The sequence below is a fragment of the Crinia signifera genome, chromosome 7 (assembly GCF_055691185.1).
Source record: "Crinia signifera chromosome 7, ASM5569118v1, whole genome shotgun sequence".
Taxonomy (NCBI): Eukaryota; Metazoa; Chordata; class Amphibia; order Anura; family Myobatrachidae; genus Crinia; species Crinia signifera.
In genome coordinates, this window is record NC_139223.1 from 54,753,349 (window position 1) to 54,765,461 (window position 12,113).

Consider the following 12,113-nt stretch of genomic DNA (forward strand, 5'->3'; position numbering starts at 1 on the left):
TAGCACAAAAAGTACAGGGTAATTGGTACGTGTATGGGCACCTTAAAACTGGGGGAGGAACAGCCAAACTCGGCTACAACGGTGAGGTTGTGGATGGCAGTTTCAAGTCACAAGTCACAAGTCACAAGTCATAACACCAAGGCAAGAATGAGCAACAAAACACAATAGGCAGTATTCAATGCCCCCGTTTCACTGGGTTTTTTTCGGCGAATCGTGCTGTTTTCACTCCTTGGGTGAATCTTTTTCACTGAAAATGTGATTCACCCAGGGCTATTTTTCAGCAGGCTCCAGCAGGAACTGAGGCCCTTATTCTAGTTCACTCTGACAAAATATTTCTTAGATGGACAAAACCATGTGCACTGCAGGTGAGGCAGGTGTAAAACCCCACCCAAATCTAATTATCTCTGCACAAGTAACACCTGCCTCACCTGCAGTGCACATGGTTTTGTCCATCTAAGAAATATTTTGTCAGAAAGAGTGAACTAGAATAAGGGCCTCAGTTCCTGCTGGAGCCTGCTGAAAAATAGCCCTGGATTCACCCTATTCAAAGCGAAAGCGAACAGTGAATGCCGGCCAGTTCTCCATTTCATGCTCGCTGCAATTCACTGGTGTATTTCAATGGGGTTTTCACTGGGATTCGCAGAGAGTGTATTCAATGCTAGGATGGAGAACTACTTTCAGCATGATTTTCGCCATGATTCACCATTTTGCATTCGACATGTGAACACTGGAATGTGTTCTTTTAAAATAAAAGATGTTTTGTTTTGTTTTTTTGTGTCAAAAAATCAGCCATTTTACTATGTGAAGGGGCATGCTATTTGCATTCATGTGCTTGCAGCACATGAATATATATTTAATTTTTATTTTATTTTTTACACACTACACCAGCAGGTAGAATGGGAGCCGCTCATTAGATATTCACTGCACACTGCTCATTACATATGAGCGAGTGGGACCAGTGCAGCGGCTCCCTTCACTGCGTCCCCTGCCAGCTTCTACTGCCTGTTTCCCCGGGAGCCCGCCTCCCCCCCCCCACACACACACACATTCCGAGGCTTCCATCTCCCTGCCTTCCGCCAACCCCCCGGCTCCCTGCGACATTCGCCGCAGGACTTAAAAATCGCCGTCAGGGGCAGCGAGCCTCTGCGGCGTTGAATAAATGGAGACGGAGGGCTGGCAGCGAATGCTCCAGCCCTCCGGAACCCTGCGAATGTGCAATGAATCTTAAACAGGATTCCCTTGCGCATAGCGTTATTTAACATTGAATACTGGCCAATGTAGTTCTAATGCACCATGAACAGATTTCAAAGCGGACCATGGTTTCAAAATGTGCCGTTCAACCTCTTTTGAAGAAACACAATGAAATGGACAATGTTGAGTACGGTAGACGCAATGGCCGGTCAAGGAAACTTGGCGCACCAGATGAAAGACACATCACGCTTACTTCCCTTCAAAATCAGAGAGAAGTAAGCATGTCTAGCACCAGCAGAAACTAGTGGAACCCAGGTATACCCATCTACTGTAAATAAACTAATAACACTTCTATTTTTAAATGCATTCTTACTTTGCAGCATTTTTTTTCATACCTGCCTAAAACGTTTGCACAGTATTGTAAATTCCAAAATTCTTCTCATAAGATGCCACTTCATAAAGTAATGTCTATCAGTATTTGTTTCAAAAATAATAATTAAAAAGGAAAAAAAAAGAAAAAAAGAAACCAAAGTCACAGGGATGCAAATAAAATAAAACTCATGACAAGTTGGCCATACTGAACAGTAAAGACGAAACATGTAGGCTTACCTATTACTGATTCAACAGTATTACTAGCAGGGTAGAATGGGAGTGCTTTGGCATTTACACTTGATAGCGCAGTAGGGGATGAACTATCTGAGCCAATACTGGATGCCAGACTAGAAGTTATACTGGACGTTATACTGGACGCCAGTGGGTTTACCACTGAAAAAACACTGAGATGGCTCTGTTCAAAAAATATATACATGAAATAAGCAGAGGTGCATTTTTATTTTTTTTGCATACAAAATAAATTGTAACTAAAAACAAAAAAATAAAATCTACTTCTTGGTAGGAATACGTAGTGTTTCGTTGTCAACACGCATTTTTGTTAGACAAACCAATTTTGCACCTCCTCAGCGATTCTTAGTGAAGTCACAGGTTGCATTCCAATGAAAGGTTGTTTGAGGCTACAAAATGGCTGCCGTCAATGAGTGTTAGCAATGAAAACACTTCTAATTTGAGACGTCACCTTGTCAAGCACACATAATTGATGCACACAACTTTATTCATAGTTACACGGTCAACACAGAGCAACTTTAGGGTAAAGCTCCCACTTCAGGGAAAACATGTGATACAAAAGGGTGAAAAAAGATGCCATTGCAATCAACTGATGAGGCTCATACCAGATGTATAGGCAACCTGTTTTCAAGGCCCACATAAAAAAGGTCGACAAATTTACTGGAATTGTGACTTGCAAATTTTGCGCAGTATATTGCCACCTATGTTCCCCATCTGTATCATATGTTTATGCCATGTATGGAAATGGTATCCCAAACTCAAATGAGTTTAAAGTACATTGCTATGCCTAGGTTATGTCAACTACTTTTTCAGATGCTGAAGAGAAATGAAGGTTATGAAATAACAACAACAGTATAAAAACGGGAATAAAAAGGAGGGAGGTACAACTGGAATGAGTTGGAAGTTCATAGGTTACATTGAACTGACAGACGTACAGTCATGTGGGCTGAACCAAACAAAGGTACAGGCCATAAAAAAGTAAATACAGAGTAGCAGATTCATACTGGAATTGATGACTGCATTCTAATTTCTGTTGGTGCAGTCACCAAAATGGCTGCATCTACTTCTTGTAGATAAAAGGAACAATCGTTAATTTTATTTTAACCATTTGAGTGCCAAGTGACTGTCAAAATCAGTGTGTAAATTGCCAAGCAAACGTAATATGTTTACCTTCTATAGGAAATATAATTTTTTTTTTTTAACACGTTTTTATTTTAATTTATATAACAAATCTAAGCGACGCTGGCATTTTTAGCTGATATTTTGCATATCTCTCATGAATGTTGGCACTCAAAGTGTTAAGGAATGTCTGACAAGGGTCTGAGAACCATATCGTTATCCATCTCGTACATGCCTGATGTTCTCAGTTTGGAAATAAGCATGGAACAAACAATCTGTAGCTGATCAGAGTGGAGTGCTCACGGTGGCACAGAGTGTTTAAGGGGTTACTGTACTAATAGGATGCAGCGACCAGCCCACTCATGTATGTCTATTGTTAAAACGTAATTAGGATGGGAGTATATAAAGAAAGGCGCAGTGACGTTTGGTTCCTAAGGCAGGAAGATTATGGAGTAAGAAACCATTAATATATGACAAATTTCATATATACAATCTGATGTAATAATATCCTTGACTATTAGTTCAAGATATTATGGCAACTAAAGATTTAATTGGAAATCTAACTTGGAGAACTTAAATATTTATATATTCCAATAGCTGTTCATTCATCAATGTTCTAACAAGGTGCCAATTTCAGCAAATAAACCTCAGACAGGCATAGGAGTCCTATCAGAGGGGCCATCAAAGATTAAATAGAGGTGTTTCATTCTCCTAATATGGCAAAGTATGGGAGCACGAGGCTAGACTCCATTTTCAGCTAAGTTGTTTGAGAATTAACGAACGCTTCGAAGGGTTCTGTACTTATACTGTAAACTCATTGAGGACGTCTATCATAAAATTATGCACAAAAATAAGCTTTTAAATAAATATTCAATACAAATCTATATTAAGCTACAATGGGGTCTCTAAAAAGATATGGAAACCTGCCACTATAATGAATCTGAAATGTGAATAAGTAAACAAGCAGAATGGTTCAGTGACCTTAGAAGTTCCAACTCACCAAGACCTTCATGGACAAATGTATAAAACAGTCTACAGAGTGGAGAACTGGACCAGCTACAGTGTTTTCCCTAGCAACCAATCAGCTTTAAGCTATAATTTATCAAGTACAGTCTATAAAATGATAGGTAGGGGTCTGATTAGCTGCTATGCCCAAATTCACTCTCTAGAAAGTTTAATACATCTCTTCTTTAACATAACATACAGAAAGCAGAAATAAATGAGCTGAATGACCTATAAGTACATTAAAAGCATGCTACAATAGTTATCATTAGAAGCACACATTGTCATTCAGGAAAAACATGTACGCACTATTTACATATCTAATCACGGTATAACAATTGTAAAACACTTCTGAAAGTGAGAATATCGAGTTCAGGCAGACTGGATAGCACTGACCACATTACAGTGGTTCAGCCATTTTGTATATACTATACCAGCAATCAGTTCATTAGGAAGTAGCTACATCATTAGGCACAAGAGGCCTCGTGACGTGTTTCCTGGAGAACTGAGAAGCTGCATTTTAATAATTATGGGGAAGTTATATCGGTACTTGTGTATTATCACGGCGCCTGTTAAGTAGTTTACGTACTGTCCTATCTAGCATAGTATGGTTCTTGTGTAGATTCATGGCGGCACTGGGATCGCATCGCATGCAACGGCACCCCTGTCCGCGGATCGCATCGCACGCAAATCGCATGTGATGCAATGCGATTTAGCACACCCCCACTATCAACGTTTAGCACACCTCCACAATCCACGTCACCCCTAAGCAAGGCGACCGCAGCGATCCCCACCAGGGGACTTGGTACGCGTCCTCTCGACCTGTTGATAACCCCACTAACCACGTCGGCGTGGAGTTGATTTTATAAAGTGTGGCAAACGCAGCGAGCCCCCGAAGCTTGCCGAGCGGCCGCAGAAACCGAGCCCGAAGCGTAGCGAGCCCCGCGCGGGGACACAGATTAATTGATGTGTATTCCGCGTCCCCTCGCCAAGCTTCGGGCTCGGTAGCTCACTGCGCTCGCCACACTTTATAAAATAAACTCCACGCAGACGAGGATTGTGGGGGTATGAACAGGTCGGGAGGGCGCGTGGATAGTGGGGGTGTGCTAAATCGCATTGTATCACACGCGATCAAATAGCATGCGATGCAATGCGATCCGCAGGCAGGGGTGCCGTGAAACTGCACAAGTACCATCGCACGCAAATCACATGCGATCGCATGTGATCCCAATGCCGCTGTGCTGAATAGGACAGTACGTACACTACTTAACAAGTACCGTTATATCAATGCTAGGAGAGATAGAGTACCGGCTTCTGTCACTTTTTAAGCACAGCCTGTAAAATGGCAGTTAGGAGCTCACTGGTTAGTAATGAATCTCTCCTCGCATTAATAAATCCCCCCTATATGCGAGTTTGCACTAGATATATTTTTGAAAGCGGCATAAACCAGTTGTAAAAGCTACAAAATAATCCTAATAAAAGCTGGTATAATAGATGTTTTTCCTCATTAAAGTGTGACTCTAGCAATGTAAACCATACATGCCAACATCGCTCAGGCTAGCTAGCAGATATATATATATATATATATATATTCAAGAAATATAATTGCCTGGGCGTCCAGTAGAGTATCTCTCAACAATTCCAGTTGATGTTAAGAGCAATATCATTCTGTAATAAAATACACTTTTGGTATGGAAACTGAAGGAGATTATGACCCACCTTGCTGTACTGGGTAATGTTGGCACATGCGGAATACACACATGGGGGGGGGGGGGGTTTGCAAGGTTTGCAGACTAGACATTATAGGTACACCATAAAAGACACATTCATCATACCTGTTTGTTTTCTTGGTCATTCATTTTATGATTACTCTCCAAAGACAGGCACTTGTGTTTTGCCTAGAAAGCGAGGGAAACATGTGCAATTCAAGGGTTATTCACAGAATCTGACTTTACTAAATACATCAATAAAGCATTTAGTGGCTTCAAATCCCCATTATTAGAATACACATAGCGAGGTTTTATTTTAATAGCCAAGTGCTGCTTCTGACAGCAATCTGCCAAAAAGAAGATTTAAATGGGAAGCGTTATAATGTAGGCCAATGAGAGGCGGAACATACAGTAGAATAGAATGTGGAACAGCCGCATGTAGTGTCCACTTATCAACTGTGTGCTGCCCTCTAGTGCCTCCTCTGTAAACTGCTCCCAGGCTCGCTGTACTCGCTAAGTGCTAATGCAAATATAATGTATTTATATGATGCCAAGTACATTCCTCATCATTTCAAATCTACCTAAATTCCAAGCTACTGTCCCCAAGTTATACTGCAGTATAGTTGCAAATGTTCTATTTGCTCATACCGCCTACAGGCTACACACTTCCTTCTGACATGTACTAAACCTGTGGCTACCCCAAGCCATGCCCCGCTCCCCCCACAGAGAGTATAAAAGTACAAAGCAGAGACAGCAACATAACACTGATTGAAATAAAATAAAACTTTAGCACTGTTTGCTTTTATTCACAAAGAGGTACCTCTGAAAGTAGCACAGCCATGCATAATGTCTGGGACAGTTGTGAGATTAATTAGAATAACAAGAATAAAGAACACATTTGCAATGACTGGTTGTTAAGGCAGGATATAGCACATATATTGTAAGCCATCACAGAAGTACATCTTCAATAAGAACTTGTCAACGTGAAAATATGGACACAGATTAAATAAACGACCGGACAGGAGTGGTCATGTTCAGAGAAATATTTTAAATCATCACAACGGGTTAGTCAATTTCTACAGCATACTAGAAAAGGATAGACTGATTAGTTACTATTGGCAACACCTGCACTTCTTAGTTATAGATACTTTAGTTTAAATTTCACCCCAAATATAATTTTCCCATTTAACTGCATGATCTTGGTATTCAACTTCTATAAAATGATATTTCATTAACCATGCCAGTTCCTGAATACCACCTCTTCAATCTTTAATGCAATGGTAGCGGCAATAAGCTAGATTGATAGATGTTCTGTGAAGGTCGCAGTGCCCCCTATGCTGCAGCATGACTGGCATACTCTGGCCATCTGAAACAGGAAGGACCAGTCTTAGGCAGTGCCAGATTAAAAACCTCATGGGCCTGGAGCTGAAATTTATGAATGGCCTATTGTGTTACCAGCATGGTGACACACAGCCTTGCTTAAATGAAGCAGCATACACCACCTGCTAAATTATTGACCACTGAGTAAAAATGCAGAAAGCTCATCAAAGCAATTAAAAGTAATGTTAATTGTTTTCTTTGATTTTAAGGCTGAGATTCTAGCAAATGTTCTAGAAACTTTTCATAAAAAAAAAAAAAAATCAGAAGAAAGAGGTCAGTTGTGGAAAAATTATTTTATCCTATATCAGGACAAGGCAACAGCCCACACAGCTCGCTCTCTCTCTCTGTGAATCAGTTTTTGGCCAAGAAACAGATTGCGGTACTAGAACACCCTCCATACTCACCAGCTCTAAAACTGGGGCAGATGTATTAAGCCTTAACAAGAGATAAATGCAAGGGTGATAAAGAGAGATAAATGCCCAGCCAATCAGCTCCTTACTGACTTTTTTCAAACACAGCCTGTAACATGGCAGTTAGCAGGTGATTGGCTGGGCGTTTATCTCTCCTTATCACCCTTGCATTTATCTCTTGTTAAGGCTTAATACATCTGCCCCAGTGGCCCTTATTCAAATCTGATTGCAGTACAAATTTGTTTGGAAAATGGGCAAAACCATGTGCAATACAGGTGGGGCAGATGTAACATGTGCAGAGAGAGTTAAATTTGGGTGGGGTGTGTTGAAACTGAAATATAAATTACAGTGTACAAAAAATTGCAGCCAGTAATTACCCTGCAAAGAAACAAAATAACTCACACAAATCTAACTCTCTCTGCACATGTTACATCTGCCCCACCTGCAGTGCACATGGTTTTGCCCATTTTCCAAACAAAATTGTACTGCGATCAGATCTGAATAAAGGCCACTGTGTGACATCTTCAAATCTGTACTCACGGGAACCTGTTTTGCATCAGTTACTGTGCTAGAGAAGATTGATACAGCTAACAGATGAGCTGCAGCACATCTTTGGCCAGTGGAAAATATGAATATTTATCTACAGTGTATGTACGGATTTTTGGGACCTTCCCGCGTCCCACCCGGGGCCGGCAGTGTCTCGCGGTGGGGGCAGTTGGGAGTCCCCCCTGTCTCCCATGAATAGACGCTGAGTCTATTCTGCAGCCTGAGGGGCTATGGACATAGTCAGCAGCTCAGAGAGCGGCTATCCAAGCCCCAACAGCGGCAAAAACATGGGCATAGCCTTGTGGGAAAAGGCCACACCCCTAAAATATTGGGCGCACACACAGTCCTCCCCTTCCCTCAATACAGTCCAGTCAAGACACAGTAGGAAGAACTCAAAAGGCTTTAAACTTTAAAAAAGTGCAGGTGCTCCATTTATTAACGTTTCGGGGACCGTATATGAGAATGTAGATACGGTCCCTAAAACATTAATAAGGGAGCAAAAAGAACTATTATCTTAATTGAGAGCAGCAAGTAACACTTTATTAATTATAATTGAGTACTGTTGATCACTTTTGAGTATCTATGCGCCCGATTATTTGGTTCTTCTTTTTTTCCTCTGCCCTCTGGATTCCTGAGACTGTGTGTTTAAATTATCATATGGGTTTTTGGAACCTACTGGGGAAGGGATCAAGGTAACCAAATTCTGTCTGTATTTGTTATTAATAAGGGAGCACCTGCACTTTTTTTCAAGTTTAAAGCCTTGTGAGGCCCGCCTATCTTGCCTGGAAAATATGGGGGGGCCCTCCCTGCAATGCGATTGCAATCATTACAAATATGCAAGCACTTTGCAGAATAGTGAATCGCTTGCATAACTAGGGTGGCTCCCTGCCTGCGCAGCATAGCTGCAAAGGCAGGCACTATGCCGCTGCGTCCAGCCCCAACACCAGATACGCCCCCATTGTCCAGACCGCAGCCTGCCAATTCTGTGTCACAACCCCCTGCCGGTACTTAGACTTACCCAGAATGCAACTTCACTTTTAGGGATCGCGCGTGCATGCACAGAATAGTGAACAAATTGCCTAATAGCGAGATTTAGCTATGCAGCGACTAAAGCTGAATTAGACCCAATGGGGGAAATTTACTAAGATGTGTATTATACTTTGCATGTGATGTTGCTATGGGCAACCAAACAGAATCTACTTCTTATTTATTTAGCACCATCTAGAAGATAACGGACAGGATCTGATTGGTTGCCCATAGCAACATCACATGTGAAGTAGAATACACATCTTAGTAAATTTACCTTAATATCTTTAAAGCTCCAAAATGGTCAAAATAACGATAACTTTCTGCTGTGAGGCGCAGTCTCCTGCTTCCCACAACCCTTAGGGCAGTATTCAATGATGATAATTCGCCCTGTTTCACAGCGAATTTGTGCTATTTTCGCATTGGAAGGTGATTTTTTGGGTCAGAAGGCGAATCACCCTATTAAACGTGCACTTCTCGCCGTCTTTCTAAGTGATTTTCGCCGTGTGTCGCCGTGTAGCAAATCGCCATCTTTTCATTGTGAAGTGGAAAGTGAACTTTTAAAATAAAGTTGTTGTTGTTTTACATTTGGTGTAAAAAAATCAGGAATTTTATTCTGTGAAGGGGCATGCTATTTTTATTCATGTGCTTATAGCACATGAATATATATATATATATATATATATATTTTTTTTTTTTTTTTTTTTTTTTTTTTTTTTTACAGCCAGCAGGGGGCCGGGAGCCGAGAGATGCTCATTACATATTCATATATTCACTGCTCCCGATCATTACATATGCACGATCGGGTGCAGTGAATACCCAGTCCCCTGCTGGCTCACCCGGGGGGCAGCCTGTGCTGCCTGGCTCCCGGGGAGCCCACCTTCCCCCCACATAGGTTCTGGGGCAGGCAGGGAGACTTCCATCTCCCTGCCTGCCACTGTCCCCTGGCTGCCTGCGGGGCGCCGCAGGGGTTAAGATTCGCCGTCAGGGGCAGCGAGCCCCTGCGACGTTGAATAGGGGGATAGCAGGGGGATAGCGAGGCTCCGGAACACGGCGACAGTGCAGCGAATCCTAAACAGGATTCGCTGCACGCCGCGATTATGAACATTGAATACTGCCCTTAGAATCATGAATAACACACACTAGCATAATATGTTCACAAGATCCCATTAAAGCCGTGTGTCCGATGTTCTCCATGGCCCTTACTGTGTACAGTTTGTATGTTCTTCCCGTGTTTGTGTGAGATTCCGCAGGGTAATACAGCTTATAAGCAGCGAGCGGGCTGCTCACGATGTAGCAGGGATTTTGTGATATGCTGCAGTAGTTGTTTTTGCAATAAATGTTCAATTTTACAGTTTATTCAATTGATTGTAATCATAATACACTGTTGTGGTGTTCCTCCATTTTATATTCGGTACTCTTTACCTAGCACAGCGGGCATCGCGGGTACATTTATGTCTGCCCGCGACGCGACCGACGCGATGCCCGCGATTTCCCATTGAAACCCATGTTAAACATGGAAATCGCGTCGGTCGCGTCGCGGCCGGCCATAAATGTGCACACGATGGCCGCGACGCGATGCCCACGATTTGCCATAGGAATATATGTTAAAAGGCCCGATGGACACGATTTTTATGGTAAATGGCTCAATGGACCCGATTTTACCATAGCAAACAATGTTAAATGGGCCTTCGAGCCCAAATACTTACCCTGAACTCTGAAATGGCCCCCCCAATTGTTTACGCCACCCCACGATCAACGTCAACCCGAAGCATGGCGAGCGCAGCGAGCCCGCGAGGGGCGGCGGTACGCGTCCTCCGACCTTTTCATACCCCCACTATCCACGTCGGCGTGGAGTTGAGAATAGAATAGTGTGGCGAGCGCAGCGAGCCACCGAGCCCGAAGCGTGGCGAGCGCAGCGAGCCCCGCGAGGGGACGCGGATACCTTCACAGGTAAACGCGTCCCCTCGCGGGCTTCACAGGTGTCCGCGTCGCCACGGACACCTGTGAAGCCCGCGAGGGGACGCGTATAGCTGTGAAGGTATCCGCGTCCGCTCGCCACGCTTCGGGCTCGGTGGCTCGCTACGCTCGCCACACTATTCTATTCTCAACTCCACGCCGACGTGGATAGTGGGGGTATGAAAAGGTCGGAGGACGCGTACCGCCGCCGCTCGCCACGCTTCGGGTTGACGTTGATCGTGGGGTGGCGTAAACAATTGGGGGGGCCATTTCATAGTTCAGGGTAAGTATTTGGGCTCTAAGGCCCATTTAACATTGTTTCCTATGGTAAAATCGGGTCCATTCAGCCATTTAACATTAAAATCGTGTCCATCGGGCCTTTTAACATTGATTCCTATGGCAAATCGTGGGCATCGCGTCGCGGCCATCGTGTGCACATTTATGGCCGGCCGCGACGCGACCGACACGATGTCCATGTTTAACATGGTTTTCAATGGGAAATCGTGGACATCGCGTCGCGTGCGGGCATCTTTAGCCCGCATACGACGCGACCGACACGATTTTTTACCTCACGATGCCCACGATCAAGATCGTGGGCGCCGTGCTAGGTAAAGAGTACCTTATATTCTAATACATATACTGCTGTTCCTCTGAGGAATATGTTTTAGGATCCGCACCTTCCTATCATGTATATCTGAGCGCAGAAATCATCAAAGATGGAGCAGAGATGGCAGCAGCAATGACAGATCACTGGCACAGCAGCAGAACGGAGATGGCTTCAGTAGATGCCCCAAACCACCCTGTTCTTTTTGTGGTGACTCTTCACACTAATATGTCACTTCCCACTGATTCCCCAAATGTCTTACTGTGTAATATCAGTGGGAAGATGATGTGGGGTATGGGGCAGAGAGACCAACTGCAATTTCCAACTGCCACCCGCATGCCACATGCCAGGTATAAAACCTCAGTGCACTGGCCTCTCACTGGCATTTCTTGAGCAGAGGCAGAGGAGAGCGCAGGAAAAAAAGACCCCCCCTAGAGAGAGTGAGTTGTTTACAACTTTACTTTTTACAGGAGATCAGTGATCAGAGAGATCAGTGCACAATAATATCTGTGTTTTCTTCCTTTTTTTTTTCTGTGCACCTTTGGT

At 43.3% G+C, this 12,113-nt stretch overlaps 1 protein-coding gene across 1 annotated transcript in view; it reads right to left on the reverse strand.

Moving 5' to 3' along the window:
• The window catches only part of UNKL (unk like zinc finger), a 57,743-nt gene that overhangs the window by 19,732 nt on the left and 25,898 nt on the right, over window positions 1-12,113 (reverse strand). The window contains 2 exon segments of the mRNA XM_083153103.1: window positions 1,801-1,978; window positions 5,769-5,831. Coding sequence (XP_083009229.1) covers window positions 1,801-1,978; window positions 5,769-5,831 — 241 coding nt within the window.